At 48.1% G+C, this 13,910-nt stretch overlaps 1 protein-coding gene across 7 annotated transcripts; it reads left to right on the forward strand.

Annotated features, from left to right (window-relative positions):
- The first annotated feature begins 69 nt into the window (after positions 1–69).
- Klp10A (kinesin-like protein 10A) lies at positions 70–13,806 on the forward strand. Of its 7 annotated transcripts, XM_076525891.1 has the most exons (13): positions 77–914; positions 2,557–2,651; positions 2,736–2,849; positions 4,499–4,639; positions 5,445–5,475; positions 6,280–6,721; positions 6,822–7,395; positions 7,500–7,749; positions 8,134–8,288; positions 8,377–8,583; positions 8,661–8,835; positions 11,414–11,506; positions 12,315–13,806. In XM_076525891.1, the coding sequence occupies exons 1-13, from the start codon at positions 848–850 to the stop codon at positions 12,464–12,466; spliced, it is 2,496 nt and encodes an 831-aa protein (XP_076382006.1). In that variant the 5' UTR covers positions 77–847; the 3' UTR covers positions 12,467–13,806. The 7 variants fall into 7 exon arrangements, with proteins under 7 accessions (XP_076382002.1, XP_076382003.1, XP_076382004.1 ...); XM_076525887.1 differs by lacking the exons at positions 11,414–11,506; positions 12,315–13,806 and adding an exon at positions 9,194–10,730 and having other exon boundaries at positions 70–914; XM_076525888.1 differs by lacking the exons at positions 11,414–11,506; positions 12,315–13,806 and adding an exon at positions 9,194–10,730 and having other exon boundaries at positions 71–914; positions 4,499–4,615.
- Positions 13,807–13,910: the final 104 nt, after the last annotated feature.

Genomic DNA, 13,910 nt, shown 5'->3' on the forward strand with positions numbered 1-13,910 from the left:
CAGATTGAGACAGATGTCGCGTCGGTCGGCCGTTCGACCGAAAGTTGGCGCTCGCAGTCTTTCCGTTGTCAATAACGGACGCAGTGTCCCGGCACAAAATTCCGGAAACGTCTCGTTTGTGGAATTCGGCGGCCATCCGGATGTAATTTCGAGTTGTCGCGGGTTGATTCGTACGTGTGCGAACATTTGGGAAAAGAGGACGCATTGTCGATCGTGGCACGCGAATCACTGCATCGGAAGAATTCGCAAAACGGGCGTGCCTTGGATACTCGGCGACGAGACGAGACGAAACGGGACGAGACGGGACGGGACGAGACGGGACGAGACGAGACGGTACGGGGACGAAACTTCCCTCGCGCAAAAATATACAACGGCGATACGGAAACCGAGGAACGGGCAACGATCGCGATCGCGACTGCGACTGCGACTGCGGCTGCCACTGCGACTGCGGCCAGGACAAAGGGGACGACACGAAGTACGGGAACGGCGGTTGGTTCCACGGGGACGTCCACGACGACGAGGATCGAGCGACATCCCTCGGCGACGGTCACCTCGGGGACGATAACCGACGATAACGGGGAGAATATCGAGGACGTTAACGAGGACAAGAGCGGGAACGGAAAACTACCGCGGTGCAGTGGAGGCTGAGCCAATGCGACGCACCGCCGCGCGGATTTGAATACGAACGAACCCATAACTGTCAACGGTCGAATTCGAGGCGCTCGCGAACAAACGCCGTCTCTCTTCCTCGCGTATATCACAATATATCGCGGTTATTCGGTTATCCGGTGAACAGCCGGCTATTGCTCGGTGGTGGCTACAGGAGGTGGCGTGAGAACGCAAATAAATGACCATGGATCACGGCATGTGCGACATTCAAACCGGATACAGCATTAATATCAAGAGGACGGACGGTGAGTAGATTCGCGCACCGCAACTCAGGTATTTTTAGAAATTACCCCGAACGGCCGTAGCAGCTGAGCCATCGGTGTTACGGAGTAGTCGCGACGAGACGTGGGTTTCTTGCGATTCTATGTACGAGTATGGCAACGCGATACGACCTAACCCAGTCGGCTCGACGACGCTCGTCGATCGTCTCCGTAGCGGCGACGAGCAGCATCGATACACCGAATGTACATATGTATTCTCGGCCTTAAAGGAACATTGCGGGATCGGGTGCGTGGGTCGCTCGGCGAGCACCAGCGTCATGGAAACGCGCAGTTGGGACCGGTTCCGCTCTCCTGTCGGAAACTGGTGCGAGAAGAACACATTCGAGACCATACCGGTGACTCGTATTCGTTGCCCGTTCGCTCGACCTACGAATTTACTAATCCGCGCACACCTGTTTGTTTACCACACCGATTTCCATCGCCCTTGCTGCGCGATCGAAAAGGTGTCGCTGCGCCATGTTTGTTTTCCCCCCTTTTGTTTCTTGTTTCAAATTGGCGCGTTGCGATGTCGCGGCGCGTTCGCGATCGCGATTGCGATTTCTCCGCCGCGGCCGGAGAAGGTGTAGGCGGAAGACGAGCGCACCTATCCGCGAGCGACAAAGATATCCTTTCACCGCGTATGCACCGTGCACGCGTCCGCGTGCAACGAGACCAGAACGAAACCAGTCTTCCTCGAGTCATTGATCGCGCTTCTCTTACACGCTCCAGATTTTCACGCGAGACAATTCGTGTCTAGAAGCGTTGATTCGCGTGCCTTCGGGTCTTTTACGGACCACGTACCGATCGCACAGCATCAAATCATCGGGCCGGGACTCGGACACGACTTCCGCTTGGCTCCGATCGACCGACCGAAAAAGAAAACATCGTTGCCGAATACCCCGGTGCTGACCGATTCGCGATCGATACATAACGGCCGAAGGAACCGCGCGCGACAGAGTACAGTTTTTCGAGAGGATGTCGAGGATATCGATCGTTGCATTTATTTCCACGAAACACATTAGAAATACGTTGGATTGGAGATTAGAGGTACGGTAGGAAGACAAAGTCGACGGTACGCAATGGATCGCGACGCAACAAGTGGCCGTGGCGCGTATGAAATTTCGTAGCAAACGGTTGTCCCAACGTTGGGTCGCCAGAGAAGGATTCTCATCGCGCTCCTCTCGTTCGTCCTTGCCCGAAAGAGCGAGCGGCGCGTGGTTGTCGCACTACACGCGCCACACGCGAGCGTAGGTGTCGTATCCTTATAAGGGCCTTCGAATCGCAAGATTTCTGCCGCGGCGAATCTTGCCTTATGATCTTATTGTATATATAAGTATATATATATATATTTTTATATAAGTATATATACAATAAGATCATAAGGCAAGATTATATAATATAATATTATTATATAATTATTATATTATATAATATATATCAATCAATATATATCAATATATATTATCCGATCTTGAGTCATTGAACATTGGTTTTTCTCGAGATGCGTCGAAAGTGTTCGATGGTACTTTCAATCGTAATTTTGGTGTTCTCAAAAAGAGCAAGAGCGAATCGAACGGCAGATACGGGACAAGGATTTATGATAATATATGATTATTGTTTGTCGCAGGTCGCGTCCACTCGGCTGTCGTTTCTGGAGTGAATTGGGAACAGCGAACCGTCACCGTAGAATGGTTCGAACGAGGAGAGACCAAAGGAAAGGAGGTAACGTCGAGAGATCGCCGAACGGGGATCCTTTGTTCAGAGATTCGTCTAAAATCTAAAGCGTGTTCCCTGGTGAATTTGCAGGTCGAGATCGACGCGATCCTCGCGTTGAATCCCGAGCTTATGAACCAGAAGGCGATGGGACCTCCGCAGACGCCACAGATCAACAACCATTCTGTCTCGTCCTCCAGAGCCAGGGTATGTATATAGCGTCCTACACGCTCTCTCGACGTCTAGGATAGCAGACAGCCAACCGCGTGACGGTTCGCGGGAGGTCGATTCGCCATTCTGCGATCGCGTCGCGGTCGGTAGTATTATCGGGATTTTTCGCGTCGACTCGATCATCCGTTTCATCCGTTTCTCTGGTCATTCCTTCGGTGTAGTCGGGCCGTCTGCACGCCTCCGTGTCGTCGCATCATCGTACCGTCTACCGTATCGCCGCGTGGACGTACCCCCCCCCCCCCCCCCCCCGCAATCCCCAAGTATTAAGACACCTGCTTATTTGGTACAAATTGTAATATTTCATTCAATTTAGGTAATGTTTTTTGCAAGTCTGCAGTATGACATCATATTGTCGAAAGTACATATTAAGTTACAAGCGTTTGTCATTTGTGCAATTAGTTTATCCATTTATTGCATTTTGTTCATTGAAAACGTGTCCAGAGTACATTTCGTACTCTTCGCTAGGTACAGGCACGCGTCGATTCTCGATGTTTTCTTAATACGTTGAACATACTATAAAATGCATGGGAGCAAACGGGATAAAGAATAATAGAAGGTCTAATAAAACCGATGCCGAAATTAGTCGAACATAAAATAAACATCGTAAAGAACATTTTTCCGTGCACTTCTGTTGATCTGACAAGAAAATATTTCGAACAAATATTTATCGGCTCCCTGATCGCTGTACGACAAAACATTTCGTTTTAAAACACTGCTATCTTTTCCAATAAAATATTTCAATATATATTTTTCAATATATATTTTTTACTTCACATTAATGTAGCTCGTGTCAAAACGAATTCAACGACCTATTATAGCATGACCGAGAAATTTCAGTTCAATCAGCAGAAACGATTAAAGATGAAAATTTCTTTATTTCAAGATACATCAATCAGCAAATTGATAATTTTATTAAGAAAACAAAGCTATTAGGGCGGCTGTGACCTAATTATTTTATTACAAAAGTGTTATTATTACAAACAAATTATGTTAAAACCTATGTTCGAACTGGAATCCGTGTTCTACAACAGTTTAATATAATTAGCTTTGAAATAAATTTCAAAAATTATAACAATTTCCTGTCGGGTTTTCATAATAATAATAATTTCTATAAATGCCCTAGTACTTTGGCGATGGGGGAGGGGGCGGGGTATATTCGCGCGAAGTCAACCGTTCCTTCGTCTTCGTTCGTCAGCGATACGATTGGTTCGAGAAAGCGCCACGGTAGGCGGCGACTACACCGACGAAGTTTGCGCACATTCGTCGTCGACGTCGGCGCCCCGACCTCGACGTAGTCGCTATCTCGTTGTTTCCTCGTTTTCGCTACTAACACGTTAACATCTTTTTTCCTCCATGGACGCTGCTCATTATCTCGGACTTGGGTCGACGATGGATCATCAACGACCTCGGAATCCTCTCCAAAACCGATCCTAACCGCGACCTTGCATCTTCGTCGCGGTGCTAAATCGAAATGTCTGCCGGCGTCTCGTTCCAATTGTTTCGACTCGTCGATCCACCTCGATCCAACACATCGATCCCACCCGTTGATCCGCGCGATTCGTTACGGTATGGGTGGCCGAGTTGGGTGCTTGCGCGCGATAAATCGACTGTCACGACGCGCGCAGGATTCTTCTGGCGACGATGACGAGGGGATGGACGAGTCGGAAAACCACGAGGAAGGCTCCCTTGGACGGCATGGCGGTCATGCGACAAGAAACGGCCTTGCGTCCGCAACGCTTCCTGTACGAGTCACGTCTACTCTTTCGGTAAACGCGGATCCCACGCTCCGCGCTCTACGCTCTTGTCCTCCGCTCTTCTGCCCTTGCCTCCCGCGTTCTCCAGTCTCCGCTTTCCGCTTTCCAATCCTGGATCACCGAGGATCCGAACTGCTCGACCGTGTTCGGGCCGCCGCGGCCACGCTGCACAGCATCGCATCGCACCGCACCGCACCGCACCGCATTGTACCTTCTTTCCACCCCTGTAACATCGATCGTGTTCGATCGCACGCGGCGCGCGAATCGAGGGAAGTGTCGCCAAGCCGGAACGCGTCGTTTCGCAGCGCGTTCGGATCCTCTTCTCTCGATCCGACATCGATCGGCACGACCGTCGTTGTACGATTCTGATCATTTCCATGCTTCTCGCGTCCCACTTATCACGGTATCCTGTCGAGAATATACCGTCCAGAATCTCGCGACGGTTTTTGACCGGACTCTACGCCACTCCCGACCTCGAGTCGCGCTCGTTTGGTGAGGAGACGCGAATTTCATACGAATCTATTTGAACGCTGTTCGATCACAGTACGCTAAGCTATAACACGGTGAATTCTCTCAAATTGTCTCTCGGCTTGTAAACGAAAATGGCACAATTCAGGAAGAGGAGTCGTACTTGTCGGCAATCGGAAACTATAGAAACGAGCCGCGCGAGGCTCGTCGAATAATCCAAATGATCCTCTTGCCAAATTGTCCATTTTTGTTCACAAGCTGAGGGACTGTTTGCAAGAGTTTATTGTACCACGCCACCAGGCATTGTCTATGCAACTTTACGATACGTGTTGTCTGTTTCTTTTTCCAGCATTCTATGAAGCAGTCGATCCCGGTGAAAGGTACGTTTTGCATAGTCGTAAACGCCACGCTTCGCGTTCGAAAGTTTTTCTTCGGGATTTCTACGATCGATCGGTTTTCCTTTTGCTGGAGGAACGAATATGTACATATATCGTCGAACGGTTCGCGTCGCGCGCGTCTGCCGACCGCCGTCCATCGATTTTTCAAGTTGCCGCGAGCATGTGCCGTTAACACGCGGTGTGCTCGTCCGCATCGTACGTGCAGAACCGGACAGTCTGTTCGAGTACGAGGTCGCGAATCGTGGCTCTTGCCGCGAAATATCGACGTTTTCGCTGTACATGCATAGGCGCAAGGGCAAGGACCTTGACGGTGACGAACTTTAAGCGACCACGCGTCAACTTTTCCGTATTTGCTCTCTCTCTCTCTCGCTCTCTCTCCCTCTCTGTCTAGTGGCCTTTTTTTATATTTGTCGTTATACTTTCGCCTTCTTCATCGTTCCCTTTATCCTTCGTCATTCCATCTGCCCGCGCCTGTGCCTTTGCCCTCGTCTTTACCTTTGTCTCGGAATCGATCCGCGGAGGTGAAGCGAGGCTAGGCTAGGCGAGGTCGCAATTCTCATTGTTCGTCATGAAGTTCGATCCGTTGAGTTATTGCTTCGGGAAGAAAAATAGAGTAACCAACGGGGACGACGGAAGCGAGGAGGACGTGCGATCATCGCCGGAATGGATCGAACACGGTAACGTTCCGCGTTTTCGCGACGAGAGGGATAAGAAAGAGGATTCGTTGGATCGCTCTCGCTCTCGAAGCCCGCTTAAAGATCGTTGTGCTTAACGTGTCGTTTGCAGCGGGCTCCAATAGGCAATTGTCGCGACAGACGGGTCGACCGACAAATATAATGCCACCTGCTACGCCAGTCAACGGACACGGAGATTCGGTCACCGGTTTAACGGCGCGGCGGGAACTCGAAAACATACCGCCGACGCCTACAACCGGTGCTGTTCCTTTCAACGTGAACGCCCAAGGGAAACCGAAGCAACAGCAGCTGCAACAACAGCAGCAGCAGCAGCAGCAACAACAACAGCAGCAACAACAACAGATACAGTCTCAGCAGCAAGCACAGGTGGAGAATGGTCGAGGCAGACGTTCGAACGTTGTCAAAGAGGTCGAGAGATTAAAGAAGAACAGGGAGGAGAGACGACAGAGGCAAGCGGAGCTGAAGGAAGAGAAAGAGGCTATGATGAATTTGGATCCGGGCAATCCGAATTGGGAGTTTCTCGCGATGATAAGGTCAGTGGTGTATCCGTGTTTTCTCGTTGTCGGTTTCTCATCATTCTCCGGTGCGTTACCGAGTTCCTTCTCGTTTTTTTGTTTTGATTCCTGTTCGTAGGGAGTATCAGAACAGTATAGACTTCAGACCATTGCGGGACACGGACTCCGTCGAGGACCATCAGATCACGGTGTGCGTGAGGAAACGACCGCTGAACAAGAAAGAGAGCGCGCGCAAGGAGGTCGACGTAATCAGTGTGCCGAGCAAGGACCAAATGGTGGTGCACGAGCCGAAGGCCAAAGTCGATTTGACCAAATACTTGGAGAATCAGATATTTCGATTTGATTACGCGTTCGACGAGACCTGTACCAATGAGATCGTCTACAAGTACACCGCGAAGCCGCTGGTGCAGACCATTTTCGAGGGTGGCATGGCCACGTGCTTTGCCTATGGTCAAACGGGCAGCGGGAAAACTCACACCATGGGCGGCGATTTTAACGGGAGGACGCAGGACTGCAAGAAAGGCATATACGCGATGGTCGCCAAGGACGTGTTCAAGTGTCTCAAATTGACCAAGTATCGGCCTTTGAATCTAGTTATATCTGCCAGCTTCTTCGAAATCTATTCCGGGAAGGTGTTCGATTTATTGGCGGACAAGGAGAAGCTCAGGGTCTTGGAAGACGGGAAACAGCAAGTTAGTTTTCATTCTTTTTTCCTTTTTCCGATCGTTGCTCGTTCGGCACGCATGCAATCGCCTCCGATCGTCGACATTAACCGTTTCGCCGGCTTCTGTTCCAGGTGCAAATCGTCGGATTAACGGAGAAGGTCGTCGAAACCTGCGACGAGGTACTCAAGCTGATCCAACACGGGAACAGTGCCAGAACGAGCGGCCAGACTAGCGCAAACTCAAATTCTTCACGTTCACACGCGGTCTTTCAGATTATAGCTCGAACGCCAGGCACACATAGGGTTCACGGAAAATTTTCTCTGATCGATCTCGCTGGAAACGAGAGGGGAGCCGATACGTCCTCCGCCAACAGGCAAACTCGTGAGTCGACAGTTGAAATATTAGGTCGATTCGTAAGTTCGTGCCGCGAATATGTTTATACTTTTTGACATGTTCAATTGATCTCGTAAAGGAAATTTTTGTCTCGAAGATCAAGCACGTTCTGGACGTACAACTGACGAGATGTCTGAAATTTTGATCAGCCTACAAATAATCTGTCCACAGATACTTAAAAAAGATGGGAACAACAAACTATACACTTATGAGATATATATACACTATATACTATAATACTATATATACACTTATATATACATGATCTAATAGTTTATTGAAACCGACACGTACCATACTCGACAGCGAACCGTTTCATTTACAGTTTCTACGATTTCTACAATTTTTTCCATTTTTACTTTTATTTGACAGGAATGGAGGGCGCGGAAATCAACAAGTCGCTGTTGGCTTTGAAAGAGTGCATCCGAGCACTGAGTCGCAAGGGCACGCATTTACCGTTCAGAGCGAGCAAGTTGACTCAGGTGCTAAGGGACAGTTTCATCGGCGAAAAGTCCAAGACTTGCATGGTAATCTAAACGCTGATCGTGTTTCCACGTCAACGCGGACATCGAGAGTGTGCCTGTAAAACGGATCGTCGCCGTTTTTCGTTCGCAGATTGCCATGATCAGCCCGGGAATGAGTTCTTGCGAGCATTCGTTGAATACCCTGAGGTACGCCGATCGCGTCAAGGAGCTAGCCGCGACCGATCCGACAGAAATGAAAGTTTCTCCGACGGATGAAGATCGAGAACCAACGATCGACGAGCAGTCCAACACTAGCGTTCTATCGGACAGCGATTTGGCGCAGCTTCGTTCCCTCAACGTTAGTTCTGTTCGCTCTATCAACAACTGTCGTGTTTCCTTACCATAACCGATATCCTGAGAATGAATACTTTTCAGGAAGGTGAAATTTCCCAGGATCTGTACACTTTCCACGAGGCCGTGTCAGCGTTGCAGTTGCTGGAAGAGGAAGTTTTGGATACGCACAAAATGGTCATTGAAAATACCACCGGGTTTCTCAATGACGCTCGTACCGTATTTAGCGCAACGCACGAAGTAGACTACGACCAAGAAGGTAAGATTCGACGATCACTCTTTACTTCTTGATTGTCGATATTCGCGCTCCATCGCGATCGTTTCCGCATGGCTCTGTCTATTTTCGTTTCCGATAAGCAAACGTTTCCCGTTTTCTATCGGTCAAATTCTTTGTTTGTGTTCGAAATGCCAAACCTCGTTGCATGGACTATTTATCGATCGGTACTGCGGGGCTTCTACGGGTAACGCGTTTGCTCTTCCGATCGGCGTCGATGAACCGGTTGATGCGAAACGTGAAAGTTCCGTTGCGTGGGTCTAAGAGGAAACAGGATGGGTGGAGGGCAGAGGGCGGAAGGCGATCAGGGTACGGCATGATCGACTATGAAATTTTGCAACAGATTCGCGCGGTAAAGGTAAGGCATATGCGAGCTGCACGTTAAAATGGAACCGGAATTACGGCAGAACGGCGACTGCTACGACTACGACTGCGACTACGGATACCACTACGGACACGGATACGGACACGGATACAGCTGCGGATACTACTACTACTACTACTACTACTACTACTACTACTACTACTACTACTACCGCGACTCGTGCTTCGTCCACTCGAAATAAGGCAGTACCACTCCATAGAGTTACCTACATCTCATCGCAAAATTACGTGCGGTCCGAGCCAAGCGAAATCGTTGATGAAACTACAATGGATTCGTTAAAGAGCCCTTGGAAGGAAGACACGGAGTATAAAAGAGACGTTGATTCGTGGGATATTAGCAACCACGGATCGAACGAATGCCTAATTGAAAACGACAACAGCCTGACACCGTTAGACAACACGAACAACATATTTTCGATCGCCCTGCGTGTATCGAGGAAGAACGAGAACGTGTCTCGAGGAACGAACACTACTCCAACGTCTACGCGAGTCAGATCGTTCGGTCAACGATCCTCGACTAGAAACAAGAATACTTCGTCCAAGTATCACTGGTCCGGCACGTTTAACGATCGCGCGAGAAAGCGTTCAAATTTCCGTCATTTCGACGACGGCAACAAAGGCGACAACCGTGACGCCGACGACAGTGGTACCGATTACAATTACAATTTGGAGTCGCTCGATACGGACAAGCCAGCGAGAAAAAAGAAACTGGTTTGCTACGATGAATCGGAGCTCGACGTGCGAATCGAAAGCAACGAAACCGCGAGAAGTTACGGCGATCGAAGAGCTGTTCGCGTAGCTAGAATCGGTGCCACGGCGTTGAACGAGTTCGACGCGACAGTTCGAGAAGCAGATCGTTTCAGTCGTTGTCTGTCCTTCGTCGTCGACGACCGCGAGTCGTTGTTACGCGAAATCGATCGAAGAGATCGCGACGCGTCCCTTTCAAAACCCTGCCACTTACCTCGCAGATCACCTTACCTCGAATCCGTGAGATTTTTGCTGACGGTCGTGAAAAACCTTATTTTCTTTTCTTTTTTGCCCACCGCGTACGTGGCTTTTTTCTTTTACGTAAACAAAACGCAAGGACAGTAACGAGAAGGCTCGATCTTTTCGATCGACGCGAATACTATTTTAAGAACTGTTTTATTTTTAACGTATAACGATTATTCCATTAGTATTATACATTGTATATTGACATATTGTGTACACCTATGTACGCCAATCGTATTCGCGTGTTTCCGTTCGCGTTCAGACGATATACGTAGAAGAACGAATATTAACCTTTTGAGCTCTGAATACTCCTGGCCGAAACAGTTCGTAGGGACGGACCGCGGCTATCGCTGACCATCGCTGGGGGCGAAATACTTTTTTGCCACACTGAAGTGACTATTCAAGGCGCAAACAGTAATAAATTATAGTAATAAATTATAGTAATAAATTATACAAGACGATACTGCTGACTGAGTCGTTTTGAGTGCTTTGAGTCGCGAAAAGGTGACCAGTGCAGGTAATTATTTTGAAATCTAATTGGTTAGAGAGTGGATTTCCGTTTCGGAAATTCCCGGGGATTTTTATGACCCTAATATTGCCCAACCGCTACCTAAGGAAAGCAAATTACTAACGAGTGCCCCTGTATTAATTTTACACGAAAATAACTGCGTATTGATTGAAAAAATCGACAAGCGCATATATGCGCCCTTAGTCCAGGCCGATGACTTGGAGAAAGCACATAAATGCGGCCGCAGGCTACACGGATGACTTTCGCCAAACGCATATATACGTCCATAGAGCTCTAAGGGTTAATCCCGGAGATTTCGTAAACGTGTCCGAAGGCATGCGTCCAAAATTGTGAACTCCGGCGTGGCCTAGCCGGCAAGGGACGACAGTGTTGCGGAATCGTCGATCCGTGTTGTTCTATCACCTATCAGTATTGAATACTTCGACTTACGAGTTCTAGTTAAAACACCTTGACATTGTTGTAATCCGCTTGTCGCGATTCACGATCCTGTTTCCGGCGAAAGACGAGATGAGACGAAACGAGAGCGAAGCGCATTCCAATGCAAGATTTCGGGAGACGGACACTGTCGTGTACGGGCAACGATCACATTACTTTGTAGCTAATCGTAAGGAGCGCCAACCGAGCAACAACTTTTCATCGTAACGTCACGAACCATTGCAGATTTGAGACGGAAAAGAGCAAAGTTTGAGTCGCCCTACCCAAGGAGGTTCTCGTTGAATAGACGTCTGATAGAGAGAATACAATTTTCCGACGGTACGAAATTCATTATTTGTCTCGCAATCACCGAAGTCATTTTCCGATCAAATCAATTTGCCGCTTGTCTTAATTCTATAAGCAGCAGCAACGGCAGCGGCGTTAGTGTACTAATCGTCATCGTCCGCGGATAAGACGCGAAGGTATCGGGCTGGATAAAATCCTCAAAAATAATGCTTCGAACGAACGAAACGATCGATGTCGCGGCAGGGTGGACGGCTCAACTTTTCGTCTTGCCGTCGAATATGTGCCTGCAAATCGACTGTGACCATCGTTTATCCAGATCATGTATTCTCCGTGATCTCCGAATACGCTCGATTTTCCTCGTTCGAGCTGCTGTCGCGCGTTTACGAGTGAATCCTTGATCGATTGATTCACGCGGATCCTGAACGATGCATAAGCTGTTGTCGCTTTAAATAAATCTTATTTTTGTGGATTCGTAATCTAACGGTACATTGTGTTTTCTTCGCACTAATTCCAGAAAAATAACCGACGACTGAACGAGACGGACCTGTACGAGCGGCGCCCGTGGAAAGTCCGTCTCGTTGTCTCGCCATCTCGTCATCTCGCCTTACCACTTTGTTCTCGTCATACCGGTGAACCAACTAACCGACCGATCGATTCTCTTCGGCACGGTTCGATACACGATACGACCGAATTCGCGACAACTCGCTTGCGTTCACGCAAATTCATGAAACATTTCAGCCTCACAATCGCGAATCACCGATCACTAATCTCTAATCAATCGCTAATCAATCGCTGAACGAGGTTTCCGAGCCAACTATTGAAAGCGTTTTGTCTGTTACAGCGTATGCCCAAAAATGGGAGCAGCTACTGATTGAGCAGCGCAACACCTTGAACGTCGCAATAGATCAAGTGAGTCAGTTTCGCGGACAGCTGTTGCAAGAGGAACAGATCAGCCAGAAGATGACGCGAACTCGTAACCTGCGACACAACTAAACCCGGATTTCTTTCACGGAACAGAGTGTGAGAGACCGATACAACACAGTGGGTTAAGCAGGCAGGGAGGCAGACAGATGCTTTTAGGCGTTTCTCAAATACAAAAAATCTTCATTCGCTTTTCATCCGAGCATATCCCACTTTTTCACAATACGTCGTCGATCGTGCTACTCTATCCTCGACGTGATCGTACTAATTTACGTACAAGGACAAACTTCTATTCGGATCTATCGGTACCTTAATCGCGCATACTCGCAAAAGTGCGACGCGCGGAAACTTTGTCGCGAGAATAATATCGAAACCATCTTTTATTCTAGCTCGTTGAACGATTCTTCTTGCCATCGTGCTATTTAATAATTCGTCGTCCCGGTACATTCGAAAACCTCGCTGCAAGCAGCGACGTCCGGATTAAGTTAAGGACCGTTAGACGGTGGATTTCGGGGCATCTCGCTCTGTATGCGAACACGTGAAGCGATAAACACAAAGCGACAAACGCGATGCTACAGAAAACTCGAAGCGACGAGCGTCCACGACAAGAGTTCATACAAGAACGAAAAATAAAACTAAATGGTTCGTAAACGGTACCTTTTCGTATACTGATTCTGTAAAAGCACACGCCCTGCTTATTCGCGATGGATCGATCGATAACGACCCATGCCGAGAACGTAATCGGTGGAAATTCTGCTCGAGGATTTACATTAACAGTAATCTCCACGATTAATTTAATCGACTCTTCCTTTTCCTTTCTTTCTTATTCCCTCGCAGTTTCATCGTTTCAATTGGATTGGTGTTTTTACCGCTTTTGCCATGCTGCGCGAGTTTTATTTCAAAACCGGAGAGCCATTTTGCAAACAACGTTTGTCCATCGTCGTGGACGTTGAAGTCTTCAATGGCGAGCGACCGCGAACAAACAATATTTTGTTGCTATTAAGAGAAACTCCGCGAGTTCTTTCCTCCTCTAAACAATCTCGTCCGAAACAAAGTGAACTCGGTAAAGTGGTCGGAGAAATATCAAACGAGTGTCGAAAAGGCAAGCAAAGGGTAGAGAAAGCGATCGAATGCTAACAAACTCTCAAGTGGTAAACAGTCTATTCGCGTTGTTGGTAAAGTATGATTTTTATAGAAATATATTTATATAGGTAACAGTGTCGTTGCAGCGCATATTTGTGTATAGAGAGAAAGAAAGATGGAGAGGAGAGGGGCTTTTTTGTGCGTATGTGTACACTACTGTGAGCGTGAGCGTGAGAAAAAGAGACTCGAACATTTGTCGTATCGAACGCAAAATTTCTGTTCACTTATGATACGTATTAAAACTGAAACCGCTTTAAAAATGGTAAGAACTCCTGCCTCTTACATGTTTTTCTTTCGCAAAGTACCATCAATGTTTCCTAATGTCAAGAACCAGGAGCATTCGCGAAGTCTATTCTATGTATATTTTCGAAGC

Source organism: Megalopta genalis, chromosome 13 (assembly GCF_051020955.1).
Source record: "Megalopta genalis isolate 19385.01 chromosome 13, iyMegGena1_principal, whole genome shotgun sequence".
NCBI classification, from domain to species: Eukaryota; Metazoa; Arthropoda; class Insecta; order Hymenoptera; family Halictidae; genus Megalopta; species Megalopta genalis.